General features: G+C 43.1%; 1 protein-coding gene across 1 annotated transcript; it reads left to right on the forward strand.

Annotated features, from left to right (window-relative positions):
* Positions 1-156: 156 nt before the first annotated feature.
* Positions 157-19,917, forward strand: HACD3 (3-hydroxyacyl-CoA dehydratase 3). Its single transcript, XM_069969147.1, has 11 exons — positions 157-314; positions 6,133-6,175; positions 6,311-6,384; positions 6,487-6,651; positions 8,992-9,043; positions 10,068-10,178; positions 13,028-13,155; positions 16,020-16,132; positions 17,451-17,557; positions 19,047-19,178; positions 19,270-19,917. Exons 1-11 carry the CDS (start codon positions 237-239, stop codon positions 19,344-19,346), a joined length of 1,080 nt encoding a protein of 359 aa, XP_069825248.1. The 5' UTR covers positions 157-236; the 3' UTR covers positions 19,347-19,917.
* The last annotated feature ends 7 nt before the right edge of the window (positions 19,918-19,924 follow it).

The following is a 19,924-nucleotide window of genomic DNA, read 5'->3' on the forward strand; positions in this document are numbered from 1 at the left end:
GGAGGCACTCGGTGCAATCCTGGTCCAGTGCGGGTACACTGAGAGGGCGTGGCCTCGGGCGGAGCCCTCTCTGCCCTCACTTGTCATGGCTGCCGGCGGTCTCATTGTTTACTGTATGCCCTCATCCAATATGGCCGTCCGTTCTCCCCTCGGCCCCGCCCCCAGGGTGGCGCTGACAGGCCGGCTGCTGGCTTGGATTGTTCTAGTAACTGGAGCAGCACAGTGGCCGGGGCACCATGAGTCTCACCCCGCAGGTGTACTGGGCACAGCGGCACCATGAGCTGTATATCCGGGTGGAGCTGAGCGATGTGCAGGTACAGTGTCACCCCGGACATAGGACAGGACCCTCCCCGCTCCAGCCTATGGACCCGCAGCCTCACTGGGAGCTCCTGACTTCCTAACGCATGAATGCATTACCGCTGTGTGTGAACGGTGTGAAGCAGCTGTGCTGAGTTGCTGATACTTGCTAACACTTTGGACTGTCAGCTTAAAGGGGAACCTACATGTAGGATGGTAGTTATGTAGTTATGTCTCCACTTTAGAGGGGGCTATCAAGCATTAGAAGAGCATAGTGGATTTCCTTCAGAAACAGCGCCACCTCTGTCCTCAGTTTGTGTGTGGTATTACAGCTCAGTTCCATAGAGGTGGATAAGATGTAGGTGTAATATCACACATATCCTGAGGGCAGGGGTGGCGCTGGTTTCCTGAATAAGCCTTATAGGTGCAGGACAGCCGCAATATGTGCTGCACAGCCAATCGCTGCCAGTGTTACCGGGCACTGGGAAACATGGCTGTCAGTCCAGAGCCGCTAACGTTATACCACAGTGCATGGAAGGGGGACACCCCAATTATATCCTATCCCCCCTAACATAGGAGGTATAACACTCGGACCCCGATGTATCATGGGAATGGAGATGAGAGATCAGTCTCCAGCCTGAGATGGCACCAGGGTGCGCTATGGGATGAAGACAAGCTGGCAGAGGTAACCAGGCTCGTGGGTCCTGGCATCATAGGGATGGCACCTTATATTCCACAGGCCAGCTTCACCCGCTCCTGTCTGCTGAGGCCTCTGCCCTGACCACATAGCAGTGTAATGACTGACAGGCTTCTCTATACACAACTAAGGGCCCTATTCCACCGGACGATTATCATTCAGATTATCGTTAAATCGTTCGAATCTAAATGATAATCGTTCGGTTGAAATGCAGTTAACGATTAACGACTGAACGAGAAATCGTTGATCGCTTTATAAGGGCCCTATTCCACCGGACAATTATCGTTCAGATTATCGTTAAATCGTTCGAATCTAAACGATAATCGTTTGCTTGAAATGCAGTTAACGATTAACGACCGAACGAGAAATCGTTGATCGCTTTAGAAGACCTGGACCTATTTTTATCGTTGCTCGTTCGCAAATCGTTCGCATTGAATAAGACGTCGTTCGGTTGTTCGCAATAGATATGAACGCAATAGCGAATAAATAGCGAAGAAAAACTATCGCAATTACGATCATAAGTAACGATTATCGTTCCATGGAAATAAGTGAACGTTTTCAGGTCTTTCGCAATAGCGGTCGTTTGAGATCGTTAATGATTATGCAAATGATAATCGTCCGGTGGAATAGGGCCCTAATACAGGGGAAGCTGTCAATCATCCTGTGGGGGGTGGGGTAGGCAGGACTCCTACTGGCATTGCTAGGAGTCCGGTCAGAAGTCATATCCACCTGTATAACCCACTGCTCAGCCACTGTCTGTGCTCAGGGAAGTATAAGTCATCTGATGGGGATATCCCTGTACACAGCTTTATTATATTTGCCAACCTGTTTGAGATGTTTACTTATATAATTAATATGTGGATATATCTGTGAAGCTGCTCCCAGCTGTGGGTTTGTCACAGTTGTATCTGGTCTAGACAGCTATTGTAAGCTGAATATATTAGCGGCAGCACAAGCTTCTCATTGGTCTTTATTAAACATTTTGCTTACCTTCTCTTCTACAGCCAGTACAATGTGCTGTATACATCTGCACAGCCTACAGGTGTCCATAACCTTAAAGGGGTTGTTCACCAATTATTTTTTTTTATCAAATCAACTGGTGTCAGAGATTTGTAATTTACTTCTATTAAAAAAATTCAATTGCCCTTAGGAGTCCCAGTGCTTATTTCTTTCCCCCCATTCAGAACAAGCAGATATGACTGGGGCAGGGGCTGTTTGGAGTGTATGCTACCTTTATTACAGTGGTCACCATCCCCCACCCCTGCCCCCTCCCCAGCTATATCTCCGCTGTTGTCCCTGGACTGTGTCCTGGGGCCATTGTATTTGCTTATCAGATTTACTCATTCCAGAAGAGATGCAAATTGTCCTTATTTGTATATACAGTATACAGTTCATTGTTATGCAGTCAGTAGTGTTGTGGTCTATATACAGTATAGTTTGTGTGTGTTACATACATATATATATATATATACACACCGGACGATTATCGTTCGAAAGACCTGAAAACGTTCACTCCATGGAACGATAATCGTTACTTATGATCGTATTTGCAATCGTTTTTTCTTCGCTATTGCGTTCGTATGTACTGCGAACGACCGAACGATGTCTTATTCAATGCAAGCGATTTGCAAACGAGCAACGATAAAAATAGGTCCAGGTCTTATAAAGCGATCAACGATTTCTCGTTCGGCCGTTAATCGTTAACTGCATTTCAACCGACCGAACGATTTAACGATAATCTGAACGATAATGGTCCAGTGGAATAGGGCCCTAAGTGTTATGCATCATGCATGGTTAGGGTCCTAATACAGGGGTTGATTGTTGGCTAGTAATAAAGTGAGGAGGGCCCCTTCAGATGGCCTGACACTGCAGCAGTACCGAGTGCCCTGCTTACACAACCTTCACAACAAGGGGGTCAGAACTGCGGCCCTCCAGCTGTTGCAGAACTACAATTCCTGTCATGCCTGGACAGCCAAAGCTTTAGCGTCCGGGCATGATGGGAATTGTAGTTTTGCAACAGCTGGAGGGCTGACACCTATGCTTTACAAGCTTCAATCAATCGTGTAGCTATTCAAGACCATTATTATGGGCTGCACGTTTGGACAGAGCAATGTGCAGCTGATAACCAGGATTTTATAGGCCGCACAAAAGATCAGAGCAAACAACAAGCTGATCGCTGGCCCTTTAACACGGGCTGAGCTCATTTGCATGGTAATGGGGTAGTTCAGCAAGAACAAAAATCTTTCAAATCAACAAGGACCAGATATTTGTAATTTACTTCTCCTAAAAAAAACTCTCAAGTCTTCCACTACTTATCAGCTGCTGTATGTCCTACAGAAAGTGGTGTATTATTTTTAGTCTAACACAGTGCTCTCTGCTGCCACCTCTGTCCATGTCAGGAAGTGTCCAGAGCTGCAGCAAATCCCCATCGAAAACCTTTTCTGCACTCCAGACTGGAAAGAATACACCACTTCCTGCAGAACATACAGCAACTGATAAGTTCTGGAAGATTTGAGATTTTTTTTTTTTAATAGAAGCAAATTTAAAATTTCTGGCACCTGTTCATTTAAAAGATTTTTTTTTTTTGCTAAATTCAGCCTGTGTAAAAGTCCCTTAAATGGATGCTGCGATTAGAAATAAAAAATTAGCATAGCCTTAAAGGGGTTTTCCGATTTACTAGTTAGTTTATAAAACTTTTTGACAGAGGGAGATGTCAAAAGTTCTGATTGGCCAGGTCAGTCCCCCACTGATCAGGAGAACAGGCATTGCACTCCATGACTTGCAGAGATTCCTCTCCAGGCTCCATTATTAGTCTATAGGATGGAGATGATTGACAGCAGGAAAGTGAAACGTTCTGCTCCATACTCGTTCGTCTGAGGAGGGTCTCTGCAGACTTAAGGCGATCAAAATCTAGTCATTTTTAATGACTTGCTGAATCAACAAGAGATAAATGGAGAAAAACTGATCCTATATAGAGGGTTAGCATAGGCCACACCATCTAATGCATATAGAGCAGGGATGGGGAGCCTTTGGGCCTCCAGCTGTTGCAAAACTATAATTCCCATCATGCCTGGACAGCCAAAGCTTTAGCTGTCCAGGCATGATGGAAATTGTAGTTTTGCAACACTTGGAGGTCCAAAGGTTTCCCATCCCTGGTATAGAGGCTTTCAGCAGCAGATGGGGAGGATAGAAGGAAGAAGCAATTAAAGGAGAAGTCCGGCAAAATTTTTTATTAAAGTATTGTATTGTCACCCCAAAGTTATACAAATCGCCAATATACACTTATTACGGGAAATGCTTATAAAGTGCTTTTTTTCCCTGCACTTACTACTGCATCAAGGCTTCACTTCCTGAATAACATGGTGATGTCACAACCCGACTCCCAGAGCTGTGCGGGCTGTGGCTGCTGGAGAGGATGATGGCAGGGGGACACTGAGGGACACAGGGCACTGGAGGGACACTGAGCATCCCTCTGCCATCATCCTCTCCAGCAGCCACAGCCCGCACAGCCAGGAAGTGACATCACCATGTTATCCAGGAAGTGACATCACCATGTTATCCAGGAAGTGAAGCCTTGGTGCAGTAGTAAGTGCAGGGAAAAAAGCACTTTATAAGCATTTCCCGTATTAAGTGTATATTGGGGATTTGTATAATTTGTGGGGGGCAATATAATACTTAAATAAAAATTTTCGCTGGACTTCTCCTTTAAATTTCATTCCTGATCCTTCTGCTCTCACTAGAGGTGTCTGGCATCGGCTTTCACACCTTTCTGCATTGATAACACATCTTTTAATGGAGGCTCAGGAGAAATAGGCCTTTATGTAGAAGGTATTCAGGTAATGTCAGACCTAAAAGGGTGTTTACACTTTAACAAAAAAATACATTATATATATATATATCTTTATCTTTATATCTTACGAGGATGAAGCTGTCTGTGGGGAAGAGGGGTTCAGGATGTTGTCTAATGGATGCTTTGGGGAGTGCGGGCACCAGGACAGCTTTCGGCTCCTCACAGACAACCTTATTATATGTGTATAATATACATGTGTTGGCCTGACCACAGGTTTGATGACCTAAGTGTCACTTATGCAGCCCCTGTCAGTGTAGACCATACAGTGTGGCTGCGAGGAAATAGTGTGAAACTTCCTCATATTGCAATCTACACGAGCAGATGTGATGAATACAGTATGGAGGGTGTCTGGCAGGCACAGAGTCTGCCGCTTTACCTCATACAACTGTGACCATCTGATAAATACCTTGTCCGTCTGCTGACAGATGCGCAACGTCATTGCTGAAACCTTACCCCAGGTGATGTAAGAGCACAGATGGCAGCGGGCCGGCTACTCTATACCCTGAGAGTCACTAAAGAAAGGCAGGACTAGGATCAGAGGTGTAATGTGCATGGCTGGATGCATCCTGGAGCCAGGTGGCCAGTCCACCATAACTAAGAGCCCGGCGATTTAACCTTTTACCTGCTGTGGTGTAAAATGACCATGGCATCTTTGGTGTTTGACAGAGAGGCGCTCAATTACCAGGCAGATGGAAGGCTAACAAAGGCCCTCTGACATCCGTATCTGACAGGAAACTACGCTTTGGAATACTAGTATTCCATAGAAATATATATATAAAACCTAATGGGTCAAACACGTGTTAAATAACATGTAATAGTTTTATTGGGGGGACTCATTAACATAGAATTTTGTTGTGCAGGCCACATATGGCTGTATCAGGGTATACTAATAATTTAACCAAAGTAGAGTGATTGGCACTACAGGTTACAGAGGGGGCAAAACGCTAGACGCCAGACAGGTGCAGGTTACAAGCGCGTTTTGCATGACTGGGGTAAACTTTAAATAAAGTTTCATGTCCAAGAACAGGGATGCGGAAACTCCCCCCAGCTGTTGCAAAATTACAATACGATAATTACAACAATTATCAATTGGAGTCTGAACATCCAAACCCAAACTGATCAAAACTTTTAACATGTCTCAGGGAAATGTAAAAAGTTTTCAGAAGTGACGGGTACACTTCGATATGTCTCTCCGTGCAGCTGCTGCCGTGACTCTTGTCTGTGGATGCTATCTAATTTTTATCATTTTATCTATTGTATACTGACATCTTTTATTTGTATCTTGCAGAACCCAGACATCAGCATTACAGACAATATCCTGCATTTCAAGGGTGAGGACCCCACACACGTCCTTGATCTTGCATTACACACCTTGTAGATTTATAGCAAGATGTCCTCACTGAACAGGCTATGTTCCTTGATGTTGGCGGAAAAAAATAATGGTATTTTTCTTCTTCTTCCTTAAGCTTTGGGACATGGCGCTAAAGGAGTTAACACATACGAGTTTTCGCTGGAGTTCTTTGAGCCTGTAAAGGCAAAGGTATGTCTTATGTCCATCTTATGTAGTTCTTTTGGACATCAGTATGATAAAATGACATTGGATGTGATGCTTTGTCTTTGGTTATATATGGAAACCTGACAGATACTACAGCGATCCACTCAGCGCCATGTTAGCCTAACTGTGAAGAAGAGTGAAAGTCACTGGTGGCCCCGTCTGACCAAGCAGGAACGCAAACCCCTGTTCCTGGCTCCAGACTTTGACCGCTGGCTTGATGAATCAGATGCGGAGATGGAACTCAGGGAGAAGGTAGGAGAAGATGCGGTGGTAGATTTCCTGTTTATGTAGGACAAGTGTTGACGCGTTTATGGCTCTAGTTTGTACATCAAGCACCTTTACAGTCTGAATGAAACAGACAACAATATCCCAAGGATATAGTGTACTATACCAGTGATGTCATCTATTGGCTACATTAATCCCCTATTACACAGGGCGATTCAGAGGAGCAAAGAGTGCCGACCTATTACATGCGCCGGCAGCGAGTGGGTAAGAGCAGGGGGAGCTGTGGGGGGGCTGTCAGGGTGATCGCTAGATCATCCGGTCAGCCCATAAAAGAACGAGAAATCTCAGGCTTTCCTTTATGACCTGATCTCTGCTTATAGTCTGTTCCTGGCTTTGGCTTCAAATCATTGGCAGATAATCTGTCAGATACTCTTTCTGTGTAAATGGACCCTAACACTAAGCGATTATCGGCCGTAACAGGCAATGATCGCTTTGTGTAATAGGGCCTTTAGCCTGTCTTTATCCAAACCCTCTCCATTAGTAAAGCTGAGGCTACACAGCAATTTCTAGTTGCACAACCAAGAGCTGCCGTGTCGCACTGCAGGTCACAAGACCCTTCCCTCATTCACTTCTGTGAGTAACCTGAAATCGTTCACCATATTACACAGAGCGATAGTCGTTAGTTACGATTGTTACAATGATCGTTACTACGATCATTACTATGATCATTTATTCCTTCTCATCCCAGCAAAACAATGGGCACTGTGCAATTACACTGAACCATTAGTGAAAGAATACAAAACTTGAGCGAACGAATGTGGAAATACAGCGAACGATTAATGATAATTTTAGGTTCAGATCTAAATCAACGACATGCGAACGATTTTTTGATCGTTGCCAGCAATTACACAAAACTATTATCGTTAAAATTCGAACGATATAACATTTTTTCATACGATAATCGTCCCATGTAATAGGGCAGCGATCACCGCTGTGTAGTCCCAGGGACACTTTCTTTTATGTGTGTATATATAGTTTCAGTAGTCAGCCCTTCAAAGACTATAAGTAGCCGTCTTTGGTCAGTCACCCAGCTTACATATGCAAACACTCCACGCGCCCACCTTATCTCTATCATCCATGTCTATCGTTCCTTTGTGTGCTCAGAGCCTTGTGTACATCTATGCAGAGGTAGGAATGTCTGCTTGATAGCACACATGCACCTTGGGACAAGGGAATGCACACTCCTCCTCCATTCATCTTCCTGGAAGGAGCAGTCAGGCACATCCTAGGGGGAAAAACTGTAAAAACTTGGCAAGACATGTATATAAATGTATTAAGCCATGTACAGCAGTTCTCTGGCACAAAAACTGTTTAACTTCCCTGTGAGTGGGGCTTAGCAGGAAGGGATGGGACGTCTTGTGGGCACATTTACTGTGAATTATAAGAGGAACTGGCATAGAGTTCAGTGTGTGGCACATGGGCAGTCAGCTGCTTCTCCTGAGAAAATTAGCACATCAGGTTTCAGCACAATTTCATTTTTTTATTAAAAAAACAAACAAGTAAATCTTGACATAGTGTCAGGCAGACATAGTGTAATGTGATATGTGAGGACGGCAGAAATGCCTATGTTTACTGCCTGTGTGGGGTAAAAAATATACCCTCTAAATAGATGTTTTTACTGCAGAAGTAGTTTTTGATTATCCACAGTTGCTGTCCAGCACTTATTCTCACACACTGTATCAGGAACATGAGGTATTTGTAGTTCTGCAGCTTCTGATCCAACCAAAGGATGGGGCAACAGTGGCTCTCTCTTTCATCATGAATTACAGTGACAGCCATTCAGTTTAATTAAAGGGGTATTTCCATCCCTGAAGTCCAAGCTGAATGTAGTCATGGGCTGTGCATGCACGCTGCAGCTCTGGTACTCCTTCATGGGACCGCCAAAGAGAGCTGAAAGTTGTATTTGGCTCTCCTTGGCGGCTCCATAGAGAATGAACAGAGCTATTGAACACATGGCCTGCAGATCCATTCATCTGCGACTCTGGGGTTCCCATTCTCAAGATGACAGGGGGTTCCCAGTGGTTGGACCACCCATGATCTTAGTTGTGCCCCATATTGTGGATAGGGTATAACTACCCCAAATGGGAATACTCTTTTAATGGCCACATTTAGTATTGTGTTTTTATTTTCTAGAAGTATCTGCAGGGGATGGGAGCTTCTGCCAGTAGGATATTTCAGGTTTAGAGACAAGTTGAGGAAAGAGACTGTGCCTGCACAATGGAGCAATGTGACAAAGTGCAGCCAGTCCTATGTAAGTATGGTGACCAAGAAATATAATTAAGCATCTATTTTATTATTATCTTCCAGGAAGAAGAGAGAATATCAAAAATAACCACAGAATCTAGAGTCCGAGAAGATCGTAAGTATTGAGGAAGGGAGGAATTGTAAAGGGCCTTTTACACTGGCCAGTTATCGGCCAGGAGCATTGCTAGAAACAGGCCGATAATAGGGCCATGTAAAAGTGACAATAATCAGCTGAGGATGGGAAAAACGCCTGATCCTCGGCTAATCGCATCTTTTGGACTGCTTAAAAAACGTATTGCTATCGGTCGCACATCTTCCTGTGTAAACAGGGCATTTGCGGCTGATAACTAAGGAAAATATTCATATATTGTTGCTCTCACTTTCTGGATCACATGCAGTGCATACATACCTAGTGCACTGCCGCAGGATGCCGGATCACACAGCAGCACACTAAGAATGTAGGCACTGCATGTGTGATTTGGAAACTGACAGCATATACAGATCTAAATGACCAAGGAAATAAAAGGATTGTTTGTGCGTCCAGGCCTCTCAATTATTGTGCCATGTAAAAGGATTGTAAATCTTGATCCTTTCTCATGTCCCTGACTGCTAAAATGGCTTTTGTCTTCTTATTGATATAATACTCTAACACAGTGGCTGCACCTAGAAGTTATGCTTTTCATTTTACATATACAGTGGTACCTTGGTTTAAGAGTAACTTGGTTTAACAGCATTTTGGTTTAAGAGCTCGCAGTTTTTCAAAATTGTGACTTGGTTTGAGAGCATTGCTTTGGTGTAAGAGCTCCTTGCACTGGGTGGGAGGGGGAGTGGAGGAGGGGCATGGTCTGCATAGCGGGGTCTACAGCCCTGTACTCTGACCCAGGAAGTCTCCCTCACCTTCCAAATCATAGCAGATCCACTTCAGGCTGGGGCTTGCATCAGGGGACAGGACTGTGGAGGTAATCTCTTCATAGCTGTAACCCCTCTCTCCCTGGACAGAGAGTGCTGCTATACTGTGCCCACATCCCACAGTATGCTCGTAATCCAAGGCACCACTGTACTGTTTAATACAGTAAACTATAAATTATATTTATGAAGTCATTGTATGTATGTAATCTATCTCTGCTTCTGTCCCCCAGCATTCCTCTATGTAAAGCGCGGGTATTTATTCATGTATAATCTGGTGCAGTTCTTGGGATTCTCCTGGATATTTGTCAATATGACCGTCCGACTCTTTATTTTGGGAAAAGGTGAGCATACGTTAGTATTACAGTCTCTGTAGGCTAGAGCTATGCCTGGAGGTTTGTAGGGCAGAAAATAGAATCCACTCACTCATCTAAGGGCTCATTCACATTATGGAATAGGTGCTGAAATTCTGCTCGGAACACCCACCCATGTCAATTCTTTGAGCGTAGAGCAGAGGCGTGCGAGGCCTTCCGTTGAAAGAAATGGGAATACACCCCTTTAAGAAAACACCCCTAAAACAGTCACTTTTCTCTCATTTACTTCAATGGGAAAATATTTGTTGTTCACATTTCGTTTTTATATCAAGTCCATATTTGTTACGAAAATGAAAATTAAAGGTGTCGTCCAGGCTTAAGAAAACATGGTCACTTACTTCCAGGAAAAGCTTCTCTCCTGTCCTCAATACACATGTGGGTTTTGCTGCTCAGTTCCATTAAACTCAATAGAGCTGAATTGTAATACCACACACAACTTGGGGACAGGAGGGGAACTGTTTTGGCAAGAAAGTAGCTGTGTTTTTTGTAATCCTGAATATGTGTACAGGGCATTTTTTGCATTCATTTGAAACAAGGCTAAAAAATGTTAAAGGTTAAAAAAAATTGAAAGTTTCAGGCTTTTCCCCCCTCTTTTTGGCCTGTAAAATATATATTTTTTTCCGCTTTAAAAAGAACTGAGTGGAAACCTAGCCTTGCAATTAAGTTCCTTGAATTACGATTGGGTATTTGCTGACAAATATTTGCCTTGTGGATTCGGTATGTTATACCAAGATGTGCAAATACCCTGCGGTAATACAGATCACTTTACAGGAAGAAGTGTTCAATAAACCCAAGACAGAAGGCATTTGGAGGAGGACCCATGTACAGCTTGAGGCTGTTTTTGTATCATGGTTTTAGACACGCTGCCCTAGGCCCTTTTACATGGGCCGATAATTGGCAAGGAGCTTTGCTAGAGACGTGTAAAAGTGTCAGAGATTAGTCGAGAAGTAGGAAAATGTGCGATCCTCAGCTGATGTGCTGCTTCAAAATTTCAAATTCATATAGAAGAAACAGATGTATGTCATAACTCACCAGTCACACAAATGCAGATTCAAAAATATGTATACATAATCTTTATTCATATATCTGTACATACACAAAACAACCCTACACAAGCCCAAAGTGTAAAAACACTTAAAAACCCCAAACATTATCCAGGAGGGACCTATAGACAATACATAGGATCCCTACCTCCCCATACTCAGCTCACTATGTTAGAACCAACACTCTATACAATAAATATATATACAATACACAAGTCTGAAAATAAGTATGCAAAAAAAAAAAAAATCCTTTCAAAGTGCAAGTGCATAGACCCACAAAGTGCAATATGCATAAATAAATAAATACCCGTATATCCAAGTGATAAACCAAGTCAGAATCTACAAAGGAGTGTCTTCAAATAGAGTGTGGTCAGCTGAGTGGGGTCTGCTTCAAAATGTATCGCTATCGGCCCTGTATCATCCCTGTGTAAACTGGAGACGTGCAGCCGATATATATAAAGTGGCCGCATGAACGATACAGTGATCATTCGTGCAACCCATATGTGTGATTAGTTGTGGCTTCTGAGAAGGCACTGCAAACAAGCGCAGATCTCTCTGATCAAGGCCTGTTTGCATCCTTGCAAAACCCCACAGAGGCTGAAATCTCAAAAATGATCTGTTCTAATGTTATTCATGTGTGATAATATCTACTGTTGTATGTCATTCACAAAAGAGAAAACTGAAAAGCAGTAAAAACTCACTGCATACGATTTTTCAGAAAAAAATTGTTTAAAAGGGATTTCCAAGAAAGCCCCATAATTTACTATGTGCCTCCCTGTGCTCTAAAACAAAACCAAAAGGCATACTTACCTACCCTGGCACTGCAACTCTCAGATCTTCCACTCGCCACTCCTGTGCAGGGTAACGGGACACCATCAGATTAAGGAAGAAAAGTACAGGAGCGGCAGCCAAAAGATCTGAGAGCTGCAGCTTCAGAGGAGCAGAAACCCTCAGAAATCGTGTAGAATTCCAGCGCTTTATAGACTATAAGATGTCTGCAGTGTTCGCTTGTAGACTGCATGCAGAGCAGAGCTAAAGAAGCTGCTAGTAGTGAAACAGGCAGAGCGCTCAGCCAAGCAGAGCTTTTCCTAGCAGTAGGTGGGGGTCTCTGCACCTGGCACACCTCCAGTCAAAGCCGCTAACATGTCTTTACGACGTGACAGAACTGGCACAAATGACTTCAGGAAGCAGGAATATCATTGTTGCCCTTCCCCCTCCTCTGTCTACATATTAGATTGTATTTAATAGAACGGTTTTGCAGACATTCCAGCGTCTTTGAGGACACTTCAGAATTGCTGAGCACAAAAGTGCGTTCCCTGACGGACGTTGAATGTTTGTGTACCTTTTGGTCACCTTTAAGTATCGCCATTGTTTCGTAACCTATTGACATGTATATACACAGCTCATGTCACCAGCATAGGTGGAATGGTATATAGTTTCCAGCACACCTTTGCAGCCAGTACTGTAGGCATGGAGGACTAGTCGCCTGTCATCATTGTAACCAGCAGTTGATGCCAGGGATGTGCCACCTGTTATTGAAATGTTAGCAACAGCAACAAGGGAACCCAATCTCATCGTGTCCCAGCACCCAAGCCCATCTCCTATTGTGTCCAAGTCTGCTTGCCTTGGTCACCTATCCACAAAGAGTAAGCCAAACCCCTCTGCAGTGGTGGGCCCCTTCCACAAATACAGATTAATTGTGGATGGTTTTTTTGTGGATGAGGGAACTGTGATTTTCACCGCTCCTAATCTCTGCTCTTCTTTTTCTACTTTCAGACTCCTTCTATGACACATTTCACACAATGTCTGACATGATGTACTTCTGCCAGACCCTGGCTGTCTTGGAGATTATAAATCCCTTAATAGGATTGGTGAAAACGGGAGTTGTGCCAGCATTGATGCAGGTATTATCAGCAAGACTGTGCAGTGATATGAGCTCTGAAGATAAAGCCAGTACTACAGATATATTTCATGGTAGAAGGCTATGGATTTGTCACTTCAGGAGGTCATAGCTCCCTGGATGATATACATACTGCGCTGGTCATGACCCCGCTCCTGTACATACCCTATTACACCAATCGATTATCGACCAATTATCGGCCGTTACGGCCAATAATCGCTTGGCGTAATAGCTACTGTTAAAAGGCAAAGATCAGCACAATGTCGGCTGATCCTTGTTTAACATGTTTAAAAAATTTTGCGTGATAAAGACTGTTTCGTAATCGGAGCGGTGGCAGCAGACTGCTGCTATCACCTATTGGCTCTAAAGTTCGTCCGGGGAGCCTCTCTTCGCGGCCCCGTGCCCTTACCCGCTCGCTGTTGGGGCATGTAATTGCCGACAGCGAGCTGAAAACGATGAGCAAGCAAGCGCTGATCTGACAGGTCTGCGTTTGCTTGCTTCTCACCATCGGCCCCTTTAATAGGGCCTTCAGTCACTTTGAAAGTAGTGTATAATATTAGGTTTTATTTTTGTAAAGGCTCTAGGTACACAGTGTAGTGTGTGTATAGAGCCCATAAAGATTATTAGATCCCGTTACGTAAGATGGGAAAGGCTTTCTTGTCTTGCAAGATGAAATCTTGTTCTTTCCCTGAATAATATCCCATTGGCAGTGAAGCAGGCATATGACATTCTAAGGGCCCTATTCCACCGGACGATTATCGTTCAGATTATCGTTAAATCGTTCGAATCTAAACTATAATCGTTCGGTTGAAATGCAATTAACGATTAACAACCGAACGAGAAATCGTTGATCGCTTTATAAGACCTGGACTTATTTTTATCGTTGCTCGTTCGCAAAACGTTCGCAAATCGTTCGCATTGAATAAGACATTGTTCAGTCATTTGCAATAGATGCAAACGCAATAGCGAATAAATAGCAAAGAAAAATTATCGCAATTTCGATCATAAGTAACGATTATCGTTTCATGGAAATGAGTGAACGTTTTCAGGTCTTTCGCAATAGCGGTCGTTTGAGATCATTAATCGTTAACAATTATGCAAACGATAATCGTCCGGTGGAATAGGGCCCTAAGACTCATCGATGATTTAAGGTTTCCGTCGACTTCTGGTACATTTGACCACATGTATACAGCTATTAGCATTTCCTTTCTTGTGGTCAGAAACCTTGACTGATCCCGATTTATTGATTTGCAGACAGATCAAGCAAACTTAATACAGTTCATTTATAAAATGTTTGTTCTCTGATGTTTCTTATCTGACCCACCAATGTTCATCCATTCTATGAAGCAGAAAATGTGACCATAGAGGTTCAGTTCTGATACTGCTGTAAAAGTGGAAGTTCTTCCTGCTAATGCAACTTTGTTTGCAGAGGTGCAGTGACCATCCATATACCACGGACCCCTATACACAGTAGGGCTGTTTTAGGACCGCATTAAGACATATAAATGCAGACAGCCTATCAAACACCTTTATATACCACCAAACGAGCTGATGACAAAACTGAACTACATGTCAACAGTAGGGAGAAGTCAGGATAATGTGACTCGGCTGCGTAGCTAGAGAGTATAAAATTGAGTGAATTTGGCTGGTTTGACTCTGTGCACCTACTTGCTCCATTTTGAACCAAACTTTGTCAGTCATGTCACTACTGTGAATACTGAGTAAGTTTGTCACCAAAGTGTAGATGCATGAAAAATGTAATATGTTGGAAAATCTGAAGAAACAAAGGAAGGCATCCATTCACAGTTAAAATGGCAAGCAAAGGGGCTCTGGGGCTGTGCCTGGAAACCCTGCATACCTTGACTGGTGGATCTGTTCCTATAAACAAATAAGGGGATCTATGAATCCTGACCCAGTGACTCAGAACCCCTTAACCGATCAGTGTTATAACTTTGAGGCCACCATACAGTCGGTGACAGGTTCAACTGGCTGGTGGATGTTAAACGGAAAGTATCAGCAGATTAGAAGCATTTAACTGGCTGAAATGTCCTTACATCCCACAGGTTCTTATCTTCATCCTTGGGGCCATGTTCATGTACTTTGTAGTTTATTCCATATGCTAATGAGGCATTTTGGTGCAGGACTTCCACCACCGTTCCAGCTGGCTCGCTTCTCCTAATGAATTTTCATCCGGTGCTCTGCAGTGAAGAGTTCACTTCAGAGCGCCACCCCAATATATATTAGAAGGAGCTGACTGACCAGGGCAGATCAGTGCACCAAACCATTACAAGGGTAGTAGCTCTGCCCCCAGTGCACCAAACCGTTTCATTAGCATATGGATTAAACTAAAAAAGTACCCAAAAACGGCACCAAGGATGAAGGTAGAAAACTTGCCTTCATCCTCAGCACCCTGTGGCCTATAGGGACATAACACCAGGATAGTAAGGGCAATTCTTGGCATTGAATACTGCCAAGGATGTATTCTGGATGGCCTTCTATTTGTGGAAATCAGTGGTGGTCCAAGATCCAAGATTTGAAGTTATTGATCTCGGTCTCTTGAGACCATGTGATCATCTTGGTCAAATAGATTTGGTATATTGATTAAAGCCAGGAAAACTACCTACCAGTCCACTGCTGTAGAATAGCAAAAGGCCAATATTGTCAGACAATTGAAGACTCCTTTAATAGCTACTAACATTTGTAGTGATTCAAGTTGTTTCTAGCATCAGCTTTTCTGGTGTCCAACTATACCTTGAAGGATCAAGAGGTGGGAGGATCCACCAGCAGCCATTTTATTTGTATCATTCGGCATTGTGTACTGTTAGTATAAATACATAAATGTCAAGAATCCTTTCTCTGTCCTTTCAGGTGCTAGGCAGGAACTTCATACTTTTTATCATCCTTGGGCAACTGGATGAAATGCAGAGCAAAGAGGCTGTCTTCTTTGTGTTCTACTTGTGGAGCGCCATTGAGATTTTCAGGTAGGCATATACATGCCATTGATGATGTTAGTGCAGATTTATCCCTGTGGAATATGCAAAGTAAAGAAAAATCATTGTATGTAAATAAAAATCTGCAGGTGCAGATAGGAAAATCCAGAAAATTGAAAATTTTTAGGGTCTCCCTGATCATTCTTCTGATCAGTGGGGGTCTGAGCTGCTGCTAACACCCGCCGAGTGATCAAAATTTCTGATATGTCAATAGTTTTTCAAAGTGACAGATACTTGTTACATCCAGCCTCAAATTAAGAACATTTTGTAGTACCAGCTGCTCAAAATGCCCAACTCACCAGGTATTCCAGGTGTGTGTGTGTGTGTGTATATATATATATATATATATATATATATATATATATATATATATATATACTAAACATTAAAGGGGTTATCCGGTTAGGTAAAAACTTTGTTGAATGATCCCTTCTCCTGGAGATTAACGATACCTTTTCTGTCTCCTTCCCTCGGTTCTGCGCTGTTGCTTTCTCCTAAAGACATAGAAAACTGTATCTGAGCTGTTTAGTGGGTCTGTTCTCAACCCCCTCCCTTCTGACATGGCTAATGTAAACAACTCTTTATCTGCAACTTTGTATCTTCTTTGTCATGACTAGAGGGTTAATTTGAGTTCAAGTTGCTGGTGAACTCACTGTGATTATCCCTCCCGTCATTACAAAGTTGCAGATAGGGACTTTTTTACATCAGCCATTTGGAAAAAAGGGGGGAGGAGAGGGAGATGGAGAGAAAAGCTCACACATTGATATTTGTGTCTTCAGCAGAAAACTGCTGCTCAGAACTGGTAGTAGAAGACTGAAAAGATAATGACATTTCTGGAGCAGGGGGTATGATTCAATATATATTTTACCTAACCGGATAACCCCTTTAATGATTGGCTCATTTACCAAGGTGCATAGGCTGTAATAATGCCAATGAAACATCAGATGGCGCAGTAATAATATTCTTGGATTATATAGTGAGATGAGCATTAAATTGTAAAAACACAAAATGTTCATAATATGGGTCTGGATTTAACTAGAAGACTATTCTTAATGCATGGGACAACCCAAATATTGATTACAATGGCCTTTATGTGTGCTGGTGCCGATGAAGGGGTATTAAATATGGGCTACATGGATTAGAGCTGTCACTGGGGGTCCTGACAACAGAACACCTTGTAATCAGTTTATTATTAGTGGATTGTTATAACAAACAAGGATTGTACAAAGCAGATGTGCCCTTACTTACTTATGTATATAGTGTACACAATGACCTGTATGTGAGCTGATGTTATTGGCAATGTCAACAGGTATCCATTCTACATGCTGGCCTGCATAGACATGCAGTGGAAGCTGCTTACATGGATCAGGTACACCATCTGGATTCCACTCTACCCACTGGGGACTTTGTCTGAAGGTATGTTGTAATGGTGGGCCATAGTAACAACAGTTCTAATCCATGTTTGTAATGCTGGTTAGATATTACCTACCCCTGTTCATGTCAGGAACTGTCCAGAGAAGTAGCAAACCCCCATAGAAAACCTTTCCTGCTCTGGACAGTTCCTGACATGGACAGAGGTGGCAGCAGAGAGCACCATGTCAGACTGGAAGAAATACACTACTTCCTGCAGGACATATAGCAGCTGAGAAGTACTGGTAAATGTGAGATTTTTAAACAGAAGTAACATACAAATCTCTGGCACTTGTTGGGATCGGTTCATCTAAAAGAATTGATGAGCAACCCTGTTTAACTTGCAATACCAGACAAAACCCTGGGGACAGGGGTACAATTGTTTCTAGTAGAAGGCAGCCATGTTTTTTCTAATCCTGTACAACTCCTTGGTCTGGAACTTAGAGTCTTAGGGACTTAAAGTGACACTGTCACCCCCTATTTGCATTTTGACTGCTCTCCACAGGTGTAAAGGATAATTGTTACAGCTTTCATTACTAATTTTATATCACACCTCATGGTGCTTGTTCTGGTAAAAAGTTGTTTTTATCACCTGCGGATTGGTATATGTGGGCGGGGCCTTGCAGCCTATGTGCCACATCACTCCGCCCCTAGCGCCACTTAGCCCCGTCCCATTTGTGACGTCATCGTTGCATAGGCCCTGCCCCCTCAGCGGCCATTGGTGTGGGACAATCTAGGGGGGGGCCTAGAGCTTTAGGCTGGCCCTTCCAATGGCTGCTGAGGGGGCGAAGCCTATGTGGCGATGACGTCACAGATGGGGGCGGGGCTAAGGGCGGAACAGTGTGGCACATAGGCCGTGAGGCCCCGCCCACATATACCAATGAACAGGCACCATGAGGTATAATATAAAATAAGTAATGAAAGCTGTAACAATTACCCTTTACACCTGTGGAGAGCACTCAAAATGCAATTAGGGGGTGACAGTGTCACTTTAAGGACTGTACTTTGGTGTTAGAGTCTAGTGTTAGTCATGTATGGTGCCTTGCAACCAAGAGTTTTGATGGTCTTACGATAAAGTAGTTTAGTGACCAAGAGGACCCAAAGTGCTGGGTGATGCCAATGCTAAGTGACTGATGCAGTCCTGTGAGTTGTGGAGGCAAGCTGTAGCAGAGGCTAATATATTGGAAGCTACCAGAATTCTGATTTTGATATTTTTGCAAATTTTGTATCAGAGATTTTGGACAAGATTGGTAGAGCTGCAGAGAATGTACAAATCCCCAATGCTGTCATCCATTGCATACACTTTTGGGGAGATTTATCAGACCTTGCAAAAGAACTGTGGAGCAGTTGCTCATAGCAACCAGATTGAGGCCTTCATATATTTTTAAAAACTGGTTGCTATGGGCTACCATTCCTTTGTTCAAGGTTTGATAAGTCTCCTCCTTTGTCTATATTTGTGTAGCCACAATCCTAATTTATGGTTCAATATCCGCAGTGGTTTGTGTCGTCCTGTCGATGCCCATCTTTACGGAGACTGGAAGATTCAGCCTGCAGCTCCCGTCCCCTGTGAATGTGAACATCAGCTTCTCAGTTTTCCTTTCCATCTACCTGGTGCTAGTATTTGTGGGTAAGTTATTTTCTTTTGCTTTCCTATGTACATATAATATAGATGATAAACTTATAAAGGAACGCTAACTGATGTCTTTGTTCTATGACAGGACTGGCCATCAATTTCCGCCACTTACACAAACAAAGGCGCAGACGACTGGGAAGTCGGAAGAGGAAGATGCATTAACATCGGACAGTTTCTATTTGTTTTTAAGCTGGAGGGAAGAGGATTTATTTAAAATTCTTCTATATTTTTTCCCCCCATCGTTACCTTCTAATAATAACTACTGTTTTAATGCTTGGACCAAAGGGTTAATAATGAGTGAATTTCTTAGCTCTATAATGTCACCTCCACAATACTTGTAGCGGCCAGGATCTCAGCGTCTATAGGTAACTGAACAAGTGATATCACCAACCATTGGTTTGGAGCACAGTCGCCCATAAGCCACACAAAGGTCACATGACACATACTGTATATTCAGAGCATGGACACAACCTCTACAAATCTCAGACTACTTAAATTATCATCAGCGGGTTCTGAAGACGTAGCTAAGAGATGAATTGTCACTTTTTTTGTCCTGATAAAGTATTTCTGAAAATATGTAAAAGCTACCGTCCAAATAACGGTTTATTATGTGCGTTGGGTATATGGTGCTGTGTCACCAAAGTCACCTGTGTGTTCTCCTCGTGGGGTTGTGCAAACACGATCATGGAAAATATGTTCTATACAAATAAACGGAACTGAGATTTTTACTGTATTGGATT

Source organism: Dendropsophus ebraccatus, chromosome 1 (genome assembly GCF_027789765.1).
Source record: "Dendropsophus ebraccatus isolate aDenEbr1 chromosome 1, aDenEbr1.pat, whole genome shotgun sequence".
In the NCBI taxonomy this organism is placed as follows: domain Eukaryota; kingdom Metazoa; phylum Chordata; class Amphibia; order Anura; family Hylidae; genus Dendropsophus; species Dendropsophus ebraccatus.